This window comes from Saccopteryx bilineata, chromosome 8, assembly GCF_036850765.1.
Source record: "Saccopteryx bilineata isolate mSacBil1 chromosome 8, mSacBil1_pri_phased_curated, whole genome shotgun sequence".
NCBI lineage: Eukaryota > Metazoa > Chordata > Mammalia > Chiroptera > Emballonuridae > Saccopteryx > Saccopteryx bilineata.
This window is the reverse complement of record NC_089497.1, coordinates 55,418,671-55,437,909: the sequence shown is the minus strand read 5'-3', so window position 1 is coordinate 55,437,909 and position 19,239 is coordinate 55,418,671. Positions and strand designations below refer to the sequence as shown.

The 19,239-nt window shown below is 42.6% G+C and overlaps 1 protein-coding gene and 1 pseudogene across 2 annotated transcripts in view; both read left to right on the top strand.

Moving 5' to 3' along the window:
* LMLN (leishmanolysin like peptidase) overlaps positions 1 to 19,239 on the top strand; it is a 93,535-nt gene that overhangs the window by 12,699 nt on the left and 61,597 nt on the right. For both annotated transcript variants that reach the window (XM_066240691.1, XM_066240690.1), the window contains exons 2-5: positions 3,491 to 3,588; positions 4,748 to 4,778; positions 6,279 to 6,361; positions 7,599 to 7,716. In XM_066240691.1, coding sequence (XP_066096788.1) covers positions 3,491 to 3,588; positions 4,748 to 4,778; positions 6,279 to 6,361; positions 7,599 to 7,716 — 330 coding nt within the window. The remainder of the gene's footprint in view (positions 1 to 3,490; positions 3,589 to 4,747; positions 4,779 to 6,278; positions 6,362 to 7,598; positions 7,717 to 19,239) is intronic.
* Positions 12,854 to 14,672, top strand: LOC136312167 (E3 ubiquitin-protein ligase Mdm2 pseudogene; annotated as a pseudogene).

Sequence of the window (19,239 nt, the reverse complement as noted above, 5' to 3'; positions counted from 1 at the left end):
TTGCTTTCTCATATGTGACTTGACTGGGGGAACTACACCAGACCAAGTAACCCCTTGCTCACGCCAGCAAGCTTGGGCACAAGCTGGTGAGCCTTGCTCAAACCAGATGAGCTTGTGCTCAAACTGGCGAGCTCAGGGTTTTGAACCTGGGTCCTCTGCATCCCAGTCCGATGCTCCATCCACTGCGCCACCGCCTTGTTAGGGGTGTAGTCTTTTCAGATTGGCTTCTTTCACCTAGTAATATGCATATGAGGTTCCTCCATGTCTTTTTTTTTTTTTTTAAATACTTTATTGATTTTACAGAGACAGGAGAGAAAGGGGAGCATGGAATGGGAAGTAACAGCTCATAGTTGTTTCAGGTTAGTTGTTCATTGCTTGCTTGCGGTATGTGCCTTGACCAGGGAAGCCTGGGGTTTTGAACCGGCAACCTTGGCATTCCAGGCTGAAGGTTTATCCACTGTGCCACCACAGGCCAGGCCTCCATATCTTTTAATGGCTTGATAACTCATCATTTTTGCTTTAAATATTTTACTGTTTGGATGTAACACGGTTTAATTATCCATTCACATACTGGGCAATTTGGTTGCTTCCAAGTTTTGTCAGTATGAGTAAAGCTGCTGTAAACATCCATGCATGGGTTTTTGTATGGACATGTTTTGAACCCATTTGAGTTAAAACCAAAGAACACAAATGTTTACTGCTTGGTTACGGTAAACATTTGTTTAGGTTTTTTTGTGGGTTTTTTTTTACAGACACAGAGAGTGAGTCAGAGAGAGGGATAGATAGGGACAGACAGACAGGAACAGAGAGAGATGAGAAGCATCAATCATCAGTTTTTCATTGTGACACCTTAGTTGTTCATTGATTGCTTTCTCATATGTGCCTTGACCGTGGGCCTTCAGCAGACCGAGTAACCCCTTGCTCGAGCCAGTGACCTTGGGTCCAAGCTGGTGAGCTTTGCTCAAACCAAATAAGCCCACGCTCAAGCTGGCAACCTTGGGGTCTCGAACCTGGGTCCTCCGCATCCCAGTCTGACGCTCTATCCACTGAGCCACCGCCTGGTCAGGCAATTTGTTTAGTTTTTTAAGAAACTGCCACAGTGGCCCTGGCCGGTTGGCTCAGCGGTAGAGCGTCGGCCTGGCGTGTGGGGGACCCGGGTTCGATTCCCGGCCAGGGCACATAGGAGAAGCGCCCATTTGCTTCTCCACCCCCCCCCCTCCTTCCTCTCTATCTCTCTCTTCCCCTCCCGCAGCCAAGGCTCCATTGGAGCAAAGATGGCCCGGGCGCTGGGGATGGCTCCTTGGCCTCTGCCCCAGGCGCTAGAGTGGCTCTGGTCGCGGCAGAGCGACGCCCCTGGTGGGCGTGCCGGGTGGATCCCGGTTGGGCGCATGCAGGAGTCTGTCTGACTGTCTCTCCCCGTTTCCAGCTTCAGAAAAGAAAAAGAAAACAAAACAAAAAAAAAACAAACAAACAAAAAAAGAAACTGCCACAGTGTTCCAAAGTGCCTGTCTCATTTTGCATCTCAGCAGCAGTGAATAAGAGTTCTTTTTGCTCCTCATCCTCCTCAGCATTTGGTGTTGTCTGTGTTCCAGATCTTGACCATTTTAATAGGTGTGTAGTGATATTTCATTGTTTTAATTTGTATTTCTTTTATGACATATAATGTGGAGCATCTTTCCATGTGCTTATTTGCCATCTGTATAGTTTCATTGGTGAGGTGTCTATTGAGGTTTTTGGCCATTTTTAATTGGTTTGTTTTCTTTCTCTTTTTTTCTTCTTTGTATTTTTCTGAAGTTAGAAGCGGGGAGGCAGTCAGACTCATGCATGCGCCCAACCAGGATCCACCTGGCATGCCCATGAGGGGGTGATGCTCTGCCCATCGGTGTTGCTGTGCCACAACCGGAGCCATTCTAGCGCCTGAGCGGAGGCCATGGAGCCATCCTCAGCTCCCAGGCCAACTTTGCTCCAGTAGAACCTTGGCTGTGGGAGGGGAAGAGAGAGACAGAGAGGAAGGAGAGGAGGAAGGTTGGAGAAACAGATGGGCGCTTCTCCTGTGTGCCCTGGCTGGGAATCAAACCTGGGACTTCCACATGTCAGGCCGATGCTCTACTGCTGAGCCAACCGGCCAGGGCCTTTTTGTTTTCTTAATCCTTGAGTTTTAAGAGTTATTTGTATGTTCTGGATAATGGTCTTTTATCAGATGTGTCTTTTGCAAATATTTTCTCCCAGTCTGTGGCTTATGTTATTCTCTTAATTTTATCTTTCACTTAGCAGAATTTTTAAATTTTAAAAAGTTGAGTTTATCAGTTATTTCATTCATGGATCATCCCCTTAGTAATATATCTAAAAAGTCATTGCCATACCCAAGGTCATCTAGGTTCACTCCTATTGTATCTTTTTAAGTTAATTTTTTTTTTTTTTTTTTACAGAGACAGAGAGAAAGAGTCAGAGTCAGAGAGAGGGATAGACAGGGACAGACAGGAACATAGAGATGAGAAGCATCAATCATTAGTTTTTCATTGGGCATTGCGACACCTTAGTTGTTCATTGATTGCTTTCTCATATATGCCTTAACCGCGGGCCTTCAGCAGACCGAGTAACCCCTTGCTCGAGCAAGCGACCTTGGGCTCAAGCTGGTGAGCTTTTGCTCAAACCAGATGAGCCCACGCTCAAGCTGGTGACCTCAGGGTCTCGAACCTGGGTTTTCCGCATCCCAGTCCAACTCTCTATCCACTGCGCCACTGCCTGTTCTGGCAATTTTAAGTTAATTTTTATGAATGATGTTTGGTGTGTGTCGAGATTCATTTTTTTAATGTGGATATCTAGTTGTTCTAGCACCATTTGTTGAAATGACTATCTGCTCCATTGTATTGCCTTTTTAACTTTCTCAAAGATCAGTTGACAATATTAATGTGGTTCTATTTTTGCCTTTCCTATTCTGTTCTACTGATCTGTATGTTTATTCTTTTGTCAGTACCACTTTGTCTTGGTTACTGTAGCTTTATAGTAAGTCTTGAAGTCAGGTGGTGTCAGTCTTCTAACTTTGTTCTTCACAATTGTGTTGGCTATTCTGGGTCTTTTGCCACTCTATATTTTTAGGATCAGTTGGTTTATATCCACAATATAACTTGCTGGGATTTGATTGGGATTACATTGAATCTATACATTAAATTGGAAGAATTAACATCTTGACAATATTGAGTCTTTCTACTCATGAATATGAACTGGCTCTCCATTTATTTATTCTTTATCTTTTTTTCTGGGTATTACACTTGAAATTTAATTTATTAATTAATTTTTATTGAATTTATTGGGATGACATTGGTGAATGAAATTCTACAGGTTTCAGTTGCACAGTTCTACAATACATCATCTGTATATTGCATTGTGTGTTCATCATTCCAAGTAAATTTATTAATTTTATGTTTGGACCTCAATTGGCTAACCTATACATCTTTTTAAAAAATTTTTAAATCTACTCCTTTTTCAGGTCATAAATAAGGTCCATCTTAAGGCAAATCATGTTGTAAAGAGAAATGTTGATGAACATTTAAGAATCAAGACTGTCTATGATAAAAGTATTGAAGAGTAAGTACATCATTATTTTGTCCTTGTTTTAATTAAGAATAAAACTGTTAAAAGATATTTTTATGTGTTATCTGAAGTTCCATAAATTGAACAAGGTGCCAGTGCACCTTCAGGATGAAATTAAGCTAAAATGCTCTTTAGTTTGGAAGGTAATAATCAAGTGGTATGATTAAAGTCTATACTTCGTGCCTGGCTGGATGGCTCGGTTGGTTTCGGGCATCACTCTGAAGCACAGTGGTTGCTGGTTTGATCCGAGCAGAGAGCGTGCAGTAACAGATTAGTGTTTCTGTTTCTCTTTTTCCCTTCCTTTCTTTCTCTCTTCCTCTCTCTCACTTTTCTCTCTTCCTCTCTCTCTAAAATCAATAAAATAAACATTTAAAAAAATCTATACTAATTAAAAAATTGGCCTGACTAGCCACTGGCGTAGTGAATAGAGTGTCAGCCTAGGATGCAAAGGACCCAGATTTGAAACCCTAAGTTCGCTGGCTTGAGCGTGGGCTCACCAGCATGAGCATGGGGTTGCCAGCTTGAGTGTGAGATCATAGACATGACCCTATGGTCGCTGGCTTGAGCCCAAAGGTCACTGGCTTGAAGTCCACAGTCGCTGGCTTGAGCAAGGAGTCTGGCTCAGCTATAGCCTCCTTTTCTCTGTCCCTCTGTCTGTCTCTCTCACTTAAAATAAAATTTTGTACAGAACAAATGTGGATCTACTTGAAGGTGGTCAATAATAGACCTAGAAGGCACTTCCTCAGTATCTACTTGGAAGAAAACTAAGAGGATGTGCTTATATATACAATAATGAGAACATTTACAAAATTATTAACCAGAAAGATAATATAGTCTAAATTTCTTATTTAGTGTAAGAGGGATCCAGAAATAGATAAATTATGAATACGCAGTAGTTTATGAAGTTTTATTAAGAGTAGTTGATGTCCTTCTCTATCTTTAATTTTTCAAATGGATTGAGGTAGCGTATGATCATGCCCAGTGTTGTGCTTTGGCAAAGAGTAAACTCTCAAATGCTCATTGTGATAAATTGAAATTTTGGGGGTTTGATACTGCATGCTTCCTTGGGGCTGCTGCCAGATGTGTTCTGAACAAATGAGACAGTGCTCTGCCCCAGCATGGTAATTCTAATGTTCCATGTTGTCACTTTCAGGTTGCTCCCTGAAAAAAAATACCTTGTTAAGGTAGGTAAAAATACTCATGGCTTGAATTTTATTCTTAAAATGGGTATATGTTACTGTATGTAAATTCTACTTCAGTAAAGAAAAATATATACATGACTCTTTTGTGGATGACAATGAAAGATATTGGTAGTAAATTGGTAAATATTTATCATTTTGACCCAAGCTGTCTTTGTGATGCATTCACAAGACTTTGTCTGTATTAGATACTAAATTAGTCTTCTCATTTTATAATTTGATATTGAATTAGTCTTCTCATTTTTTTACTGGTTCTCAAGTTCTGGAGGAACAGAACATACTAAGGATAGTGTTATAAAATTGATTTTTGAAATACATTGAGAACAACACTATTGTGTTGAAAATGCTCTTCTCCTGAAGATTAATTGACTTGAAAATATGATATGCCTGTGTTGTTTATAGAAATGCTACCCTCAGCAATTTTTTAACTGTTGTAGAGTCTCTCTCCCTCTCTCTCTCTCTCTCTCTCTCTCACACACACACACACACACACACACACACCAAGCCAATTCATTATGTATCACAGAAGTCAGTGAGGTTAAAGTAGATCTCTGCTAAACATAAGATTTTCTTTTTTATTGAATTTATTGGGGTGACATTGGTTAATAAAATTATATGTATTTCAGGTGTACAATTCTATAATACATCATCTGTATATTGTATTGTGTATTCATCACCCCAAGTCAGGATTCCTTTCCCATATACCCTCTTCTATCTCTCCCCACCCCCTTTCCCTCTGGTAATCACCATACTATTGTCTGTATCTGTGAGTTTTACTTATTTTTTGCTTAATCTCTTCACCAACATAAGATTTTTTTTTAAACATAAGATTTTCTTACCATAAACTATCTTAATTTTGGAAGCAACTAACTCATCTCAAATGTGAAGTAATTTAGATTGATAGTTGAGATTTATGTTTTCTAATATTCTATTTAAATGGAGGTAGGGAAGGAAGTTTCCATCTAGTGTTCTTTCCTTAATTGGCTAATTTATACGACACCTTGTAAATTTTTTTGTAATGTATTTGAAGCTCAGTAAAGGCTTTAAAACCCTACATATTGGCATTACTACAACTAACTTACTCAACCTTCATTTCTCTTCTCAAATTTCTTGAGAGTATAACGGATTATAGGGACACATTTAAAACAATTTGCTAGTTACATATCCATCTCTTTTCCCAAGGCATTAGAGACATTTCCTAGACATTTTAAAGCACATTCTTTGTTTCTAAGGTATTTTTTTCTTTTTAAATAATCTGGCTTTTCCTACTAGAAAATGAGGAAATTACTTTGATCCTAGACTTACTTTACTCTTTCTCCTACTCCTTGCAATACAATCTTTGACTGACTAGTATCTGTATTCCAGAATTGTAAGGCTTTTCTCTTTTTACCCTCAGTCATTAAAATACTATGCTTACTTGTTTTAAATGTAATTTGTACTTGGACTATATTTTTGACTGGTTTTCTTTTTTCAATTTTTATTCAGAACAAACTTTTTCCACAAGCTATTTCTTATTTAGAGAAGACTTTTCAGGTTCGTAGACCTGCGGGCACTATCTTACTTAGCCGGTATGTATGTCACATTAAATGGGTCATTTTCTTGTCGTTTAGTACTCTGCCCTGCCCATTCTACCAGTACGGCAAATTATGAAATTTATACTAGAATATTTTATTGTGCTTTTTGTACAGACCAAAAAGCAAGACTTTTAGAAGAATAAAAAGCATTTGTTTTTCCCTGGTTTTCTATTACATGGTGACCTACTAGATCTTTTCCTAGGTCCTGGTTGGCAAACTGCGGCTCGTGAGCTACGTGTGGCTCTTTGGCCCCTTGAGTGTGGCTCTTCCACAAAATACCACGTGTGGGCGCTACCTCAATAAGGAATGTACCTACCTATATAGTTTAAGTTTAAAAAATTTGGCTCTCAAAAGAAATTTCAATCGTTGTACTGTTGATATTTGGCTCTGTTGACTAATGAGTTTGCCGACCACGGTCTAGGGCAGGGGTCCCCAAACTTTTTACACAGGGGGCCAGTTCACTGTCCCTCAGACCATGGGAGGGCCGGACTATAAAAAACTATGAACAGCCTGACCTGTGGTGGCGCAGTGGATAAAGCGTCGACCTGGAAATGCTGAGGTCGCCGGTTCGAAACCCTGGGCTTGCCTGGTCAAGGCACATATGGGAGTTGATGCTTCCAGCTCCTCCCCCGTCTCTCTCTCTCTCTCTCTCCCCCTCTCTCCTCTCTAAAATGAATAAATAAAATAAAATAAAAAAACTATGAACAAATCGCTATGCACTCTACACATATCTTATTTTAAAGTAAAAAAACAAAATGGGAACAAATACAATATTTAAAATAGAGAACAAGTAAATTTAAATCAACAAACTGACCAGTATTTCAATGGGAACTATGCTCCTCTCACTGACCACCAATGAAAGAGGTGCCCCTTCCGGGTGTGCGGCGGTGGGGGCCGGATAAATGGCCTCAGGGGGCCGCATGCGGCCTGTGGGCCGTAGTTTGGGGACCCCTGGTCTAGGGTATAGTTGTCCCCTGCTTGCTACACCTCCTTCCTCCCACTTTCATTTGTCCACAGTATTGGCTTTATGAAGTATTTGGGTATTTGGAAACCCAGATCAGGAGGATTCCCAGGAAACCAAAATTTGTTCTTAGTCCACTTTTCTAACTAAAATAGTAATTGTTAATGAACTAATATAGCAGTTACTAGTTTTTTACAATGCCTTTGACTGCTGTGAATATTCTTTCCTTTTGTGTGTGTAATTACACTTTGATGTTACAATGAACTGAAGACAATGTGCAACAAACCAATACCTACGGAAGGAAAACGATCCCCATAGATACTGTACTGGGGAATGTGCAGAGCACACGAAATGCGGCCCAGTGGTAGTGCCTGAGGCGCACCTCCAGGTAACTCAGCCTGCTCTCGGGGATGTTCTTATTTTTTAGATTTATCTCTGGGGCTACTGAGTCATTTCAGCTTAAAAGTTTTATCCTCTAGGCCCTGGCCGGTTGGCTCAGTGGTAGAGCGTCGGCCTGGCATGTGGAAGTCCCAGGTTTGATTCCCGGCCAGGGCACACAGGAAAGGCGCCCATCTGCTTCTCTACCCTTCCCCCTCTCCTTCCTCTCTGTCTCTCTCTTCCCCTCCCACAGCCAAGGCTCCATTGGAGCAAAGTTGACCTGGGTGCTGGGGGTGGCTCTGTGGCCTCTGCCTCAGGCGCTAGAGTGGCTCTAGTCGCAACAGAGCGGCGCCCCGGATGGGCAGAGCATCGCCCCCTGGTGGGCGTGCTGGTTAGATCCTGGTCGGGCGCATGCGGGAGTCTGTCTGACTGTCTCCCCGTTTCCAGCTTCAGAAAAAAAAAAAGTTTTATCCTCTAAAACATCTTATTGCAGGTGTACACCTCAGTATTTTTGAAGGGAAATTTGATATTATCTCTTAAAATTAAGCAACAATCTGTGCTTTAACCCAACCTAGAAATGTATTTCATAAAAATACTTATGCCCTGGCTGGGTTGCTCAGGGGATAAAGCGTCGACCTGGTGCACCAGAGGTTGTGGGTTCAACCCTTGGTCAGGGCATGTAGGAGAAGCAGTCAGTGAGTACACACTAAATGGAACAACTAAGTTAAATGAGTTGGTGCTTCTCTCTCCCTCTCTCAAAATTAATGGAAAGAATTTTTTAAATATACTTATAAATGTATAATACATGTAAAAGGATATTCTTTGAAAACTATAAATATACTTGTATTAGTATTAGTTAAATGATAGTCTAACCATATAATGGAATACTATGCAGCTGTTAAAGAATGAAGTAGATCTTTATTTGATGACTAGATAGATATTTACGGCCTGACCTGTTGTGGCACAGTGGATAAAGCGTCCACCTAGAAATGCTGAGGTCGCCGGTTCGAAACCCTGGGCTTGCCTGGTCAAGGCACATATGGGAGTTGATGCTTCCTGCTCCTCCCCCCTTCTCTCTCTCCTCTCTCCCCCCCCCTTTTCTAAAATGAAAAAAAAAAGATTTTTACGCTTTTAAATGAAAAAGAAAAGTTGTAAATCAGTATGTATAGTTAGCTTATTTTGTTTTAAAAATTATTATCAATTCAGCTTTTTTTTTTTTTTTTCATTTTTCTGAAGCTGGAAACAGGGAGAGACAGTCAGACAGACTCCCGCATGCGCCCGACCGGGATCCACCCGGCACGCCCACCAGGGGCGATGCTCTGCCCATCCTGGGCGTCGCCATGTTGCGACCAGAGCCACTCTAGCGCCTGGGGCAGAGGCCACAGAGCCATCCCCAGCGCCCGGGCCATCTTTGCTCCAATGGAGCCTTGGCTGCGGGAGGGGAAGAGAGAGACAGAGAGGAAAGCGCGGCGGAGGGGTGGAGAAGCAAATGGGCGCTTCTCCTGTGTGCCCTGGCCGGGAATCGAACCCGGGTCCTCCACACGCTAGGCCGACGCTCTACCGCTGAGCCAACCGGCCAGGGCCTCAATTCAGCTTTTAATAAAGCTGAAATAACAGTTTTTAGAAAAAAATATACATTCAAACAATAAAAAATTATGAAACATTCTTTAGGTAGATAAATACTATGAAATCTGTACACATACCAAAATGGGATTGTAGGGGCCTTTTCTTTGGTAAGTTATGTATTTTTGTAATATGATTTTTTATGATAAGCATATATTACTTATATCAGAAAAGAGATAAAAATTTTAGGACTGACCTGTGGGGTGCAGTGGATAAAGCATCAACCTGGAATACTGAGGTTGCTAGTTCGAAACCCCAGGCTTGTCTGTTTAGGGCACATATGGGAGTTGATTCTCCTGCTACTCCTCCCCTTCTCTGTCTCTTTTTCTTCCCCCTCTCTAAAATAAATAAATAAAATCTTTTTTTTGTGTGTGGCAGAGACAGAGTCAGAAGAGGGACAGATAGGGACAGACAGGCAGGAAGGGAGAGAGATGAGAATCATCAATTCTTTGTTGCGGTTCCTTAGTTGTTCATTGATTGATTTCTCATATGTGCCTTAATGGGGGGGTTGGGGTGGGGGCTACAGCAGACCAAGTGACCCCTTCCTCAAGCCAGCAACCTTGGGCTCAAGCTTGTGAGCCTTGCTTAAACCAGATGAGCCCACACTCAAGCTGGCGACCTTGGGGTCTAGAACCTGGCTCCTCTGCATTCCAGTCTGACACTCTATCCACTGCGCCACCGTCTGGTCAGGCAATAAATAAAATCTTTGAAAAAATAGTTTAAAAATTTTTTAAATGCTACCCTGGCCGGTTGGCTCAGCGGTAGTGCTTCGGCCTGGCGTGCGGGGGACCTGGGTTCGATTTCCGGCCAGGGCACATAGGAGAAGCGCCCATTTGCTTCTCTACTGCCCCCCTCCTTCCTCTCTGTCTCTCTCTTCCCCTCCCACAGCCAAGGCTCCATTGGAGCAAAGATGGCCGGGGCGCTGGGGATGGCTCCTTGGCCTCTGCCCCAGGCGCTAGATTGGCTCTGGTCACGGCAGAGCATCACCCCTGGTGGGCGTGCCGGGTGAATCCCGGTCAGGCGCATGCAGGAGTCTGTCTGACTGTTTCTCCCCGTTTCCAGCTTCAGAAAAAAAAAAAAAAAAATTTAAATGCATATACCAGAAAACCAATTTATTATACCTTTGAAAATATTACTGCTGTATTTTTACTGTGTTCTGTCATTACTTATAGAAAATGAATACATTACTAAACATTGATTTGTAACCAAAATTAAGCATTTTTTTAATTATTATTTTTAATTATTTTTTTTGTATTTTTTCAAAGCGAGAAGCAGGGAGGCCGACAGACAGATTCCCGCATGCACCCGACTAGGATCCACCTGGCATGCTCGGCCCACCTGGGGCGTTGCTCTGCTGCAACCAGAGCCATTCTAGTGCCTGAGGCAGAGGCCATGGAGCCATCCTCAGTGCCTGGGCCTTGACTGCGGAAGGGGAAGAGAGACAGAGAGAAAGAGGAGGGTTTAGGGGTGGAGAAGCAGATGAGCGCTTCTCCTGTCTGCCCTGGCCGGGAATTGAACCCAGGACTTCCATATGCCGGGCCAACGCTCTACTGTGGAGCCAACCAGCCAGGACCTTAAGCATATGTTTAGATGAAGTTTATTTTATAATTATTTTCTTAAGGTAATTGAAGCTCAGTAAGGGTTTAGAACCCTATGCATTGACACTGCTATAACTAACTTACTCAGCTTTCATTTTTCCTCAGATTTCTTGAGAGCATAAAGGATTGTAGGGACACCTTAAAAATTACATATCCATTTTTTTTCCCAAAACACTAGAGACTAGAGACATTTCCTAGATATTTTAAAGCACATTTCTTTGCTTTGTTTCTAAGGTATTTTTGTTTGTTTTTCATTCTCTTGGCTTTTCCAAATTCTACTTTCTTTTTATTTTCTTGGGAGTTCTCTAATTTTTTTTTTTTACTAATAAATGAGTGGTCATGGGAAAGAAAACTTTAAAATCACAACTTATAGTAACAGCAACTATTAATAGGTTTAAGTAACTGAATTAAAAATTAAAATAGGCCCTGGCTGGTTGGCTCAGTGGTAGAGCATCGGCCCAGCGTATGGAAGTCCAGGTTTGATTCCTAGCCAGGGCACACAGGAGAAGTGCCCATCTGTTTCTCCATTCTTCCCCCTCCTCCTTTTTTTTTTCTCTTTCTCTTTCTCTCTCTATTTCTATCTCTCCCCTCTTGCAGCCAAGGCTCCATTGGAGCAAAGTTGGCCCAGGCGCTGAGGACAGCTCTATGGCCTCCGCATCAGACACTAGAATGGCTCCGGCCGCAATGGAGCAACACCCCAGATGGGCAGAGCATCGCCCCCTAGTGGGCATGCAGGGTGGATCCCAGTCGGGGTGCATGAGGGAGTCTGTCTAACTGCCTTCTGCTTCTAACTTCAGGGGGGGGGAATTAGAATACATGAACACATGTATTTAACACATGTAAGTAAGTAATGTAATGAAATGGGGATTTCTGTTTTTTTCTCTGTAAGCATCACTTATGCTTAAAAAATTGCAGTTTACTGATTTTTTATTTATAATTTGGAGATTATGTTTGTTCAGGAACTTTGATAAAAGAAGTTCTCTATAAAAAGTTCTCTAAAAACAGACATTACAAGGGCAAAGTAAGACTTGCTTAGAAAACTAGGAATGAGGGTAATATTACATGATGACTACAACTTTTTACCTTATGTACTTTTTTTTTTTTTATTCATTTTTTTAGAGAGGAGAGAGAGACAGAGAGGGAGAGAGAAGAGAGAGAGACAGAGAGAGAGAAGGGGGAGGAGCTAAGCATCAACTCCCATATGTGCCTTGACCAGGCAAGCCCAGGGTTTCGAACCGACGACCTCAGCATTTCCAGGTCGACGCTTTATCCACTGTGCCACCACAGGTCAGGCTGTACTTTTGTATTTGAGTTTTTTAAAAATTAAATGAATTATTTATAATGGGAAATTTATTTATATTAAATAAAATTTTTATTAATTTTGAAATAACTGTAGATTTCTAGAAAGTTGCAAAAAATGTATAAAGTGGTGTGCTCCCCTTGGGTGTTAGCGGTCACGAGTTGGGTGCCCCTTGTCCTGCTCTGCTTTTCTTGGGGCATGTGTGGGCCCGTATTTCTAGAAAGGAAAATGGAACAAGAAGCCGAGTCTGAAGGGAGGCTCTAAGGCCTTTGACCAAGGTCCTGCCGCTTCCTACGTCAGGAGCCTCCTTGTCCAATCGTAGCAGCTGGGCAATACTGATGTGTCTGTGCCTACTGATAGTGCTGCAAGCACCTCACAGCTTCCAGCTTCACGCCAAGAGACCGTGGTTAGACCAGTGCCATTGCTTTTGAAGTTATTAAAATCTATTGGTGTACAAAAAGACACTTATACCATGAAAGAGATTATATTTGATTTTGGCCAGTATTTATGAATAAATGATCATATAATGAGAGGCAACAACATATTGTGTATTATTCAAATGATCTTCCAGGGAATATTTTTAGAATGCCAAGTTTCTCTTTGAAAAGACACAGAAAATATACACAATGATCTACATAAACTTGGTCATAATCAGCAGGAACCATCAGATTCAGGCATATCTGTGAGTGAAAACAGATGACATCTTGAAGGTGGTAGTGATCAAAAGGACCCTGTGCAAGAGCTAAAGTAAGAGAAACCTTCATTTTTGAGATTTGGATTCTAGACCATCTATATCATCTAGCACAGGGGTCCCCAAACTCTTTACACAGGGGGCCAATTCACTGTCCCTCAGACCGTTGGAGGGCCGGAATATAAAAAAAACTATGAACAAATCCCTATGCACACTGCACATATCTTATTTTAAAGTAAAAAAAAAAACAAAACGGGAACAAATACAATATTTAAAATAAAGAACAAGTAAATTTATTTATTTTTTTACAGAGACAGAGAGAGAGGAACAGATAGGGACAAACAGACAGGAACGGAGAGAGATAAGAAGCATCAATCATCAGTTTTTCGTTGTGACACCTTAGTTGTTCATTGATTGCTTTCTCATATGTGCCTTGACCGTGAGCCTTCAGCAGACTGAGCAACTCCTTGCTCAAGCCAGCGACCTTGGGTCCAAGCTGGTGAGCTTTGCTCAAACTAGAGGAGCCCGTGCTCAAGCTGGCGACCTCGGTCTCGAACCTGAGTCCTCCGCATCCCAGTCCGATGCTCCATCCACTGCGCCACCGCCTGGTCAGGCAGAACAAGTAAATTTAAGTCAACAAACTGACCAGTATTTCAATGGGAACTATGCTCCTCTCACTGACCACCAATGAAAGAGGTGCCCCCTCTGGAAGTGCGGTGGGGGCTGGATAAATGGCCTCAGGGGACCACATGTGGCCCGCGGGCCGTAGTTTGAGGACCCCTGATCTAGCAGGAGAACAGTTAGTGAGACAGAAGAAAAGTTGGATGAATTATCTGGTCAGCATCAAAGACAGCACCACAGGTCTGGTAGTTCTTCCTTTTCCTTTGCTGAAAGCCTTGCTCTGTGTGTAACAAGGTAGACAACACTGTGGAAGCAGCAGCAGCAGTGCATCAACAGGGTCTCCATCAAATCCAAATCTTGATGCTGGTGTAAGTGAACAATTAGGTGATTTGTTGGATCAAGATTTAGTGTCAGATCAGTTCAGTGTAGAACTTAAAGTTGAGTCTTTCAGTTCAGAAGACTGTAACCTTAATGAAGAAGGATAAGAACTTTCAGATAAGATAACATGGTAATATCAAGTTACTGCGCATCTGACAGGAGAATAATGCATTTATTTGAAGATGATCTGAAATTTTGTTAGCTGACTGTTGCAAGTGTACTTCATGCAATGAAATGAATACTCCTCTTACATCACATTGCAGCAGATGTTGGGCACTTAATGAGGAGTAGCTTCTTGAAGACAAAAGGAAAGAAAAAGGGAACATGCCTAAGAAAACCAAACTAGAAAACCCAACACAAGCAGAAGAGGGCTTTGATGTTCCTAATTGCAAAAAAAAAAAAAAAATACAATGAATGATTCCCAACAATCATATGTTGAGGAAAATGATGAAAAGATTACACAACCCTCTCAATCCCAATACAGTGACGACTATTCTCAGCCATCAACTTCTAGTAGCATCATTTATAGCAGCCAGGAAGATGTCAAACAGTTTGAGAGGGAAGAAGTACAAGACAAAGAAGAAAGTATGGAGTCTAATTTTCCCAGCAATGCCACCAAACCTTGTGTGATTTGCCAAGGCTGACCTAAAAGTGGTTGCATTGTCCATGGTAAAACAGGACATCTGATGGCATGCTTTACATATGCAAAGAAGCTAAAAAAAAAAAAAAAAAAAAAGGCCCTGCCAAGTATGTAGACAGTTCAAATGATTGTCCTAACGAATTTCTCCAAGTTGACTTGCCTACAAAAGTAGAATTACATATTTCTAACTATATAACTAAAAATTTAGACAATGTGAAATTTTTTTATACACATCAAAGCAAGATGGTATCTTAGTGCATGTAGATTTTTTTGTATCATGTAATTTACATACTTTGGGGGAATAGTGAATATTTATTTACTTTAAGGAAAATCTCACTTCTATTTATATTTTGTGTTTGGGTTTTTTTTTGTTTTTTGTTTTTTTGGGGGGTATTTTTCTGAAGCTGGGAACGGGCAGAGACAGTCAGACAGACTCCCGCATGCGCCCGACCGGGATCCACCCGGCCCGACGCTCTGCCCACCAGGGGGCAATGCTCTGCCCCTCCGGGGCGTCGCTCTGCCGTGACCAGAGCCACTCTAGCGCCTGGGGCAGAGGCCAAGGAGCCATCCCCAGCGCCTGGGCCATCTTTGCTCCAGTGGAGCCTTGGCTGCGGGAGGGGAAGAGAGAGACAGAGAGGAAGGGGGGCGTGGAGAAGCAAATGGGCGCTTCTCCTATGTGCCCTGGCCGGGAATCGAACCCGGGTCCCCCACACGCCAGGCCGACGCTCTACTGCTGAGCCAACCGGCCAGGGCCGTGTTTGGGTTTTAATATAATTTGAATTGGATATATAGCTCATCCCTTATCCTTGCCCGTCATTTTAAATAATTTTTGCTTTCTCTAAAATGAGAAGCATCTGATCTTTTTAAAAAATACTTTAAGTAAGATACTTAAATATAACTTATTTAGTACCTTTCATTCAAAGAGAAAAGCTTGTGTGAAAGATGTAATATTTAAAGTGTTGATATTCTTTTTTTTTTTTTTTTGTATTTTTCCGAAGCTGGAAACGGGGAGAGACAGTCAGGCAGACTCCCGCATGCACCCGACCAGGATCCACCTGGCACGCCCACCAGGGGGCTATGCTCTGCCCACCAGGGGGCGATGCTCTGCCCCTCCAGGGCGTCACTCTGTTGCGACCAGAGCCACTCTAGCGCCTAGGGCAGAGGCCAAGGAGCCATCCCCAGCGCCCGGGCCATCTTTGCTCCAATGGAGCATCGCTGCGGCAGGGGAAGAGAGAGATAGAGAGGAAGGAGAGGGGGAGGGGTGGAGAAGCAGATGGGCGCTTCTCCTGTGTGCCCTGGCCGGGAATCGAACCCGGGACCCCTTGCACGCCAGGCCGACACTCTACCACTGAGCCAACCGGCCAGGGCCAGTGTTGATATTCTTAAACCCTTTGGTCCTTAGTTTCTCTTTCAGAACCCCTTAAGTTACTCTTTCCTGATAAAAAATAAATTGTTACTTATATTTACTATGTAAGTAAAAATGTTCTTATTATCCAGCTTCTTGGTATAGTAAACGATAGGTAATAATGATGTACATTTGAGAAGTCTTTGAGAATAACCATCTTTTACCCATAGACAAAAGTTTAAGGCTCCCTGGTACGGTGTAGACTCGTCCTAGGCATCTTAACCTGTGTATCAGGCTCTTTTCCACACCTAATATCAAGAGTTATATAATCTCTGCTTTCAGTTGAAATATTCTAAGACACTTTGAAGTGCCTTTGGGGTCTAGATTTTATGATTCCTTGTTTCCAACATTTGGTTTTGGCCAGTTTTAGACACTAGTGAATTCACAAAGACTGATTGAGAAATTTAGTAAACAAAAGGACTGTTTTTGTTTGAATGATTGATTGTTTGTTTTAAGTGGGAGGAAGGGAGCTAGAGGGACAGACTCCTGCATGCACCGTGACTGGAGTCCACCCCCAACTCCTGTCTGGGACCGATGCTCAAATCAACTGAGCTGTAGAAGGGGGACCAGGAGGGGAAGAGAAGCAGATGATTGCTTCTCATGTGTGCTATGACCGAAGATTGAACCCAGAATGTCCACATACCGGGTCAGGTCAGCGCTCTATCCACTGAGCCAGACAGCCAGGGCCTAGGACTATTTGTTTAGAAAATAGCTAGAAATATCATAACTTTGCTCTAAATTGTCCAGAAATTTTATATCAACTTTTTTTTTAAAAAGTGAGAGGAGGAGAGTTATTGAGACAGATTCCTGCATGCACCCTGACTGGGATCCACCCAGCAACCCTGTCTGGGGCTGATGCTTGAATCAATTGAGTTATTTTTAGCACCTCAGGCTGGCTCAGACCAACCAGCGTCCTCAGCACCTGGGTGCCCTGGGCCAATACTAGAGCCACTTAAGCTACTGGCTGTGAGAGAACAAGAGGGAGAGAAGGGGGAGTAGAATGGGGGAGAAGCAGATGGTTGCTTCTTCTGTGTGCCCTGACAGGGAATCAAACCTGGGCCGTCTGTATGCTGGGCTGACGCTCTATCCACTGAGCCAACCATCCAGAGTCTGCATCACTTTTCTTTAAGAATGACAGAACAGGCCCTGGCTGGTTGGCTCATTGGTGGGGCGTCGGCCTGGCGTGCAGGAGTCCCAGGTTCGATTCCCGGCCAGGGCACACAGGAGAGGCGCCCATCTGCTTCTCCACCCCTCCCCCTCTCCTTCCTCTCTGTCTCTCTCTTCCCCTCCCGCAACCAAGGCTCCATTGGAGCAAAGATGGCCCAGGCACTGGGGATGGCTCCATGGCCTTTGCCTCAGGTGCAAGAATGGCTCTGGTTGCAACAGAACAGCGCCCCGGATGGGCGGAGCATCACCCCCTGGTGGGCATGCCGGGTGGATCCCGGTTGGGTGCATGTGGGAGTCTGTCTGACTGCCTCCCCGTTTCCAACTTCAGAAAATACGAAAAAAGGGAAAAAAAAAGAATGACAGAACAGGATTCTAAAATATCTCAAACTACATGAACTGACATCTTGATTTATATTTAAATATTAACTTTCAGCAAAATAGTTAAAATAACCACTTAGATTGAGGGTTCTGTGTTTTAGTCCCATGAGTGACAGTTGAACACACTCAGGTGTAGACAATAAAATCAACTGAACTATGTTTAGAATAGAGCTGAATGATAATTTAACACAGCTAGTTTGTGCCAGTTACTAATGTTCCATTGTGTTAAACTTTAAAAACAAAAACCACACACATGACTACATGACTTACCCCCCTGTATGTATATATGTAAGTAGGGAACAAATGGCTGAAATGATTATGACCTTAGCCAAAGAGTGGTCCTCAAATACAGTAAAACTTTATTAATTTGGGATTTATAATACTTCAAGTATGGAACTAAATAGAATTAATCTTTTCTGAGGAGAGTTGGTAGTAAAAATGAAATTATAAACACTGTACATTTAGGGTACAGGCAGTCCCTGGGTTATGAACAAGATATGTTCTGTATGTTTATAAATTGAATTTGTATGTAAATTGGAACAGTTACATTTACCTATTAAATGCAACTTAGAGGCCCTGGCCAGTTGGCTCAGTGGTAGAGCATTGGCCTGGCGTGTGGAAGTCCCGGGTTCGATTCCCGGCCAGGGCACACAGGAGAAGAGCCCATCTGCTTCTCCACCCCTCCCCCTCTCCTTCCTCTCTGTCTCTCTCTTCCCCTCCCGCAGCTAAGACTCCATTGGAGCAAAGATGGCCCAGGCACTGGGGATGGCTCCATGGCCTTTGCCTCAGGCGCTAGACTGGCTCTGGTCGCAACAGAGCGATGCCCCGGATGGGCAGAGCATCGCCCCCTGGTGGGCGTGCCGGGTGGATCCCAGTCGGGCACATGCGGGAGTCTGTCTGACTGCCTCCCCGTTTCCAGCTTCAGAAAAATACAAAAAAAAAAAATGCAACTTAGATATGTTTGTCTTAACATAGTTTTATTTTTACCTTTCTGTACACATACATAACTTAAACATTTTTAACTGTAACCTTAAACAACCTTGGATGATGCGAAGATGATGGACTTGTTGGAGAGGCTGGGACTGGTGTAGAGAGTCAGGGTTTGATTCCGCTGCTGGAGTCAGTTTCTTGAAGCAGGAATCAAGGGAGGTTTGTAGAACTTTTCTTTTTCTCTTCATAAATGGCCCTGTCAGGCCTTTGGTAACTGCATGATGAACTTCTCTGTAGCAGGATCTTGCTCCTCTAACTTTGCCATTCCTGCATCAATGAGACAAAAAGCATCAGCTAACTCTTTTGTAGAAAACTCTTGGTTCTGGAGTTTCTAGGTCCCTGTTTTCTTCCCTAAATGGTACCATTTCCCCCTCCTAACCCACTTGTGGCAGAGCATAAGGTCTTCATTGATAGTTCTTTGCCATGAGATTGAGTAACTGTGATATCATTTTCACTGATGTCCAACTGTAGTTGATTAATAGTCCTTATGGTGCTCTCACCTTAAGTACGGGTTCTATGTAAGTTAGATGTTTGTAACTCAGAGCCCCACTGTATAATAATGCAATGATTATGCTATTTATAAAACGTTCAGATCTATGTAGATAGTCTCATTCAGCATTCCTACACATTGCTAGTATAGTCTTGATTAAAGTTTTGGTTTAGTATATTCTATTGATTTATGAATAAACAATTCACTAAATGTTTTAAAAATATATAAGGAGGTCCCTTATAACTTTCACGT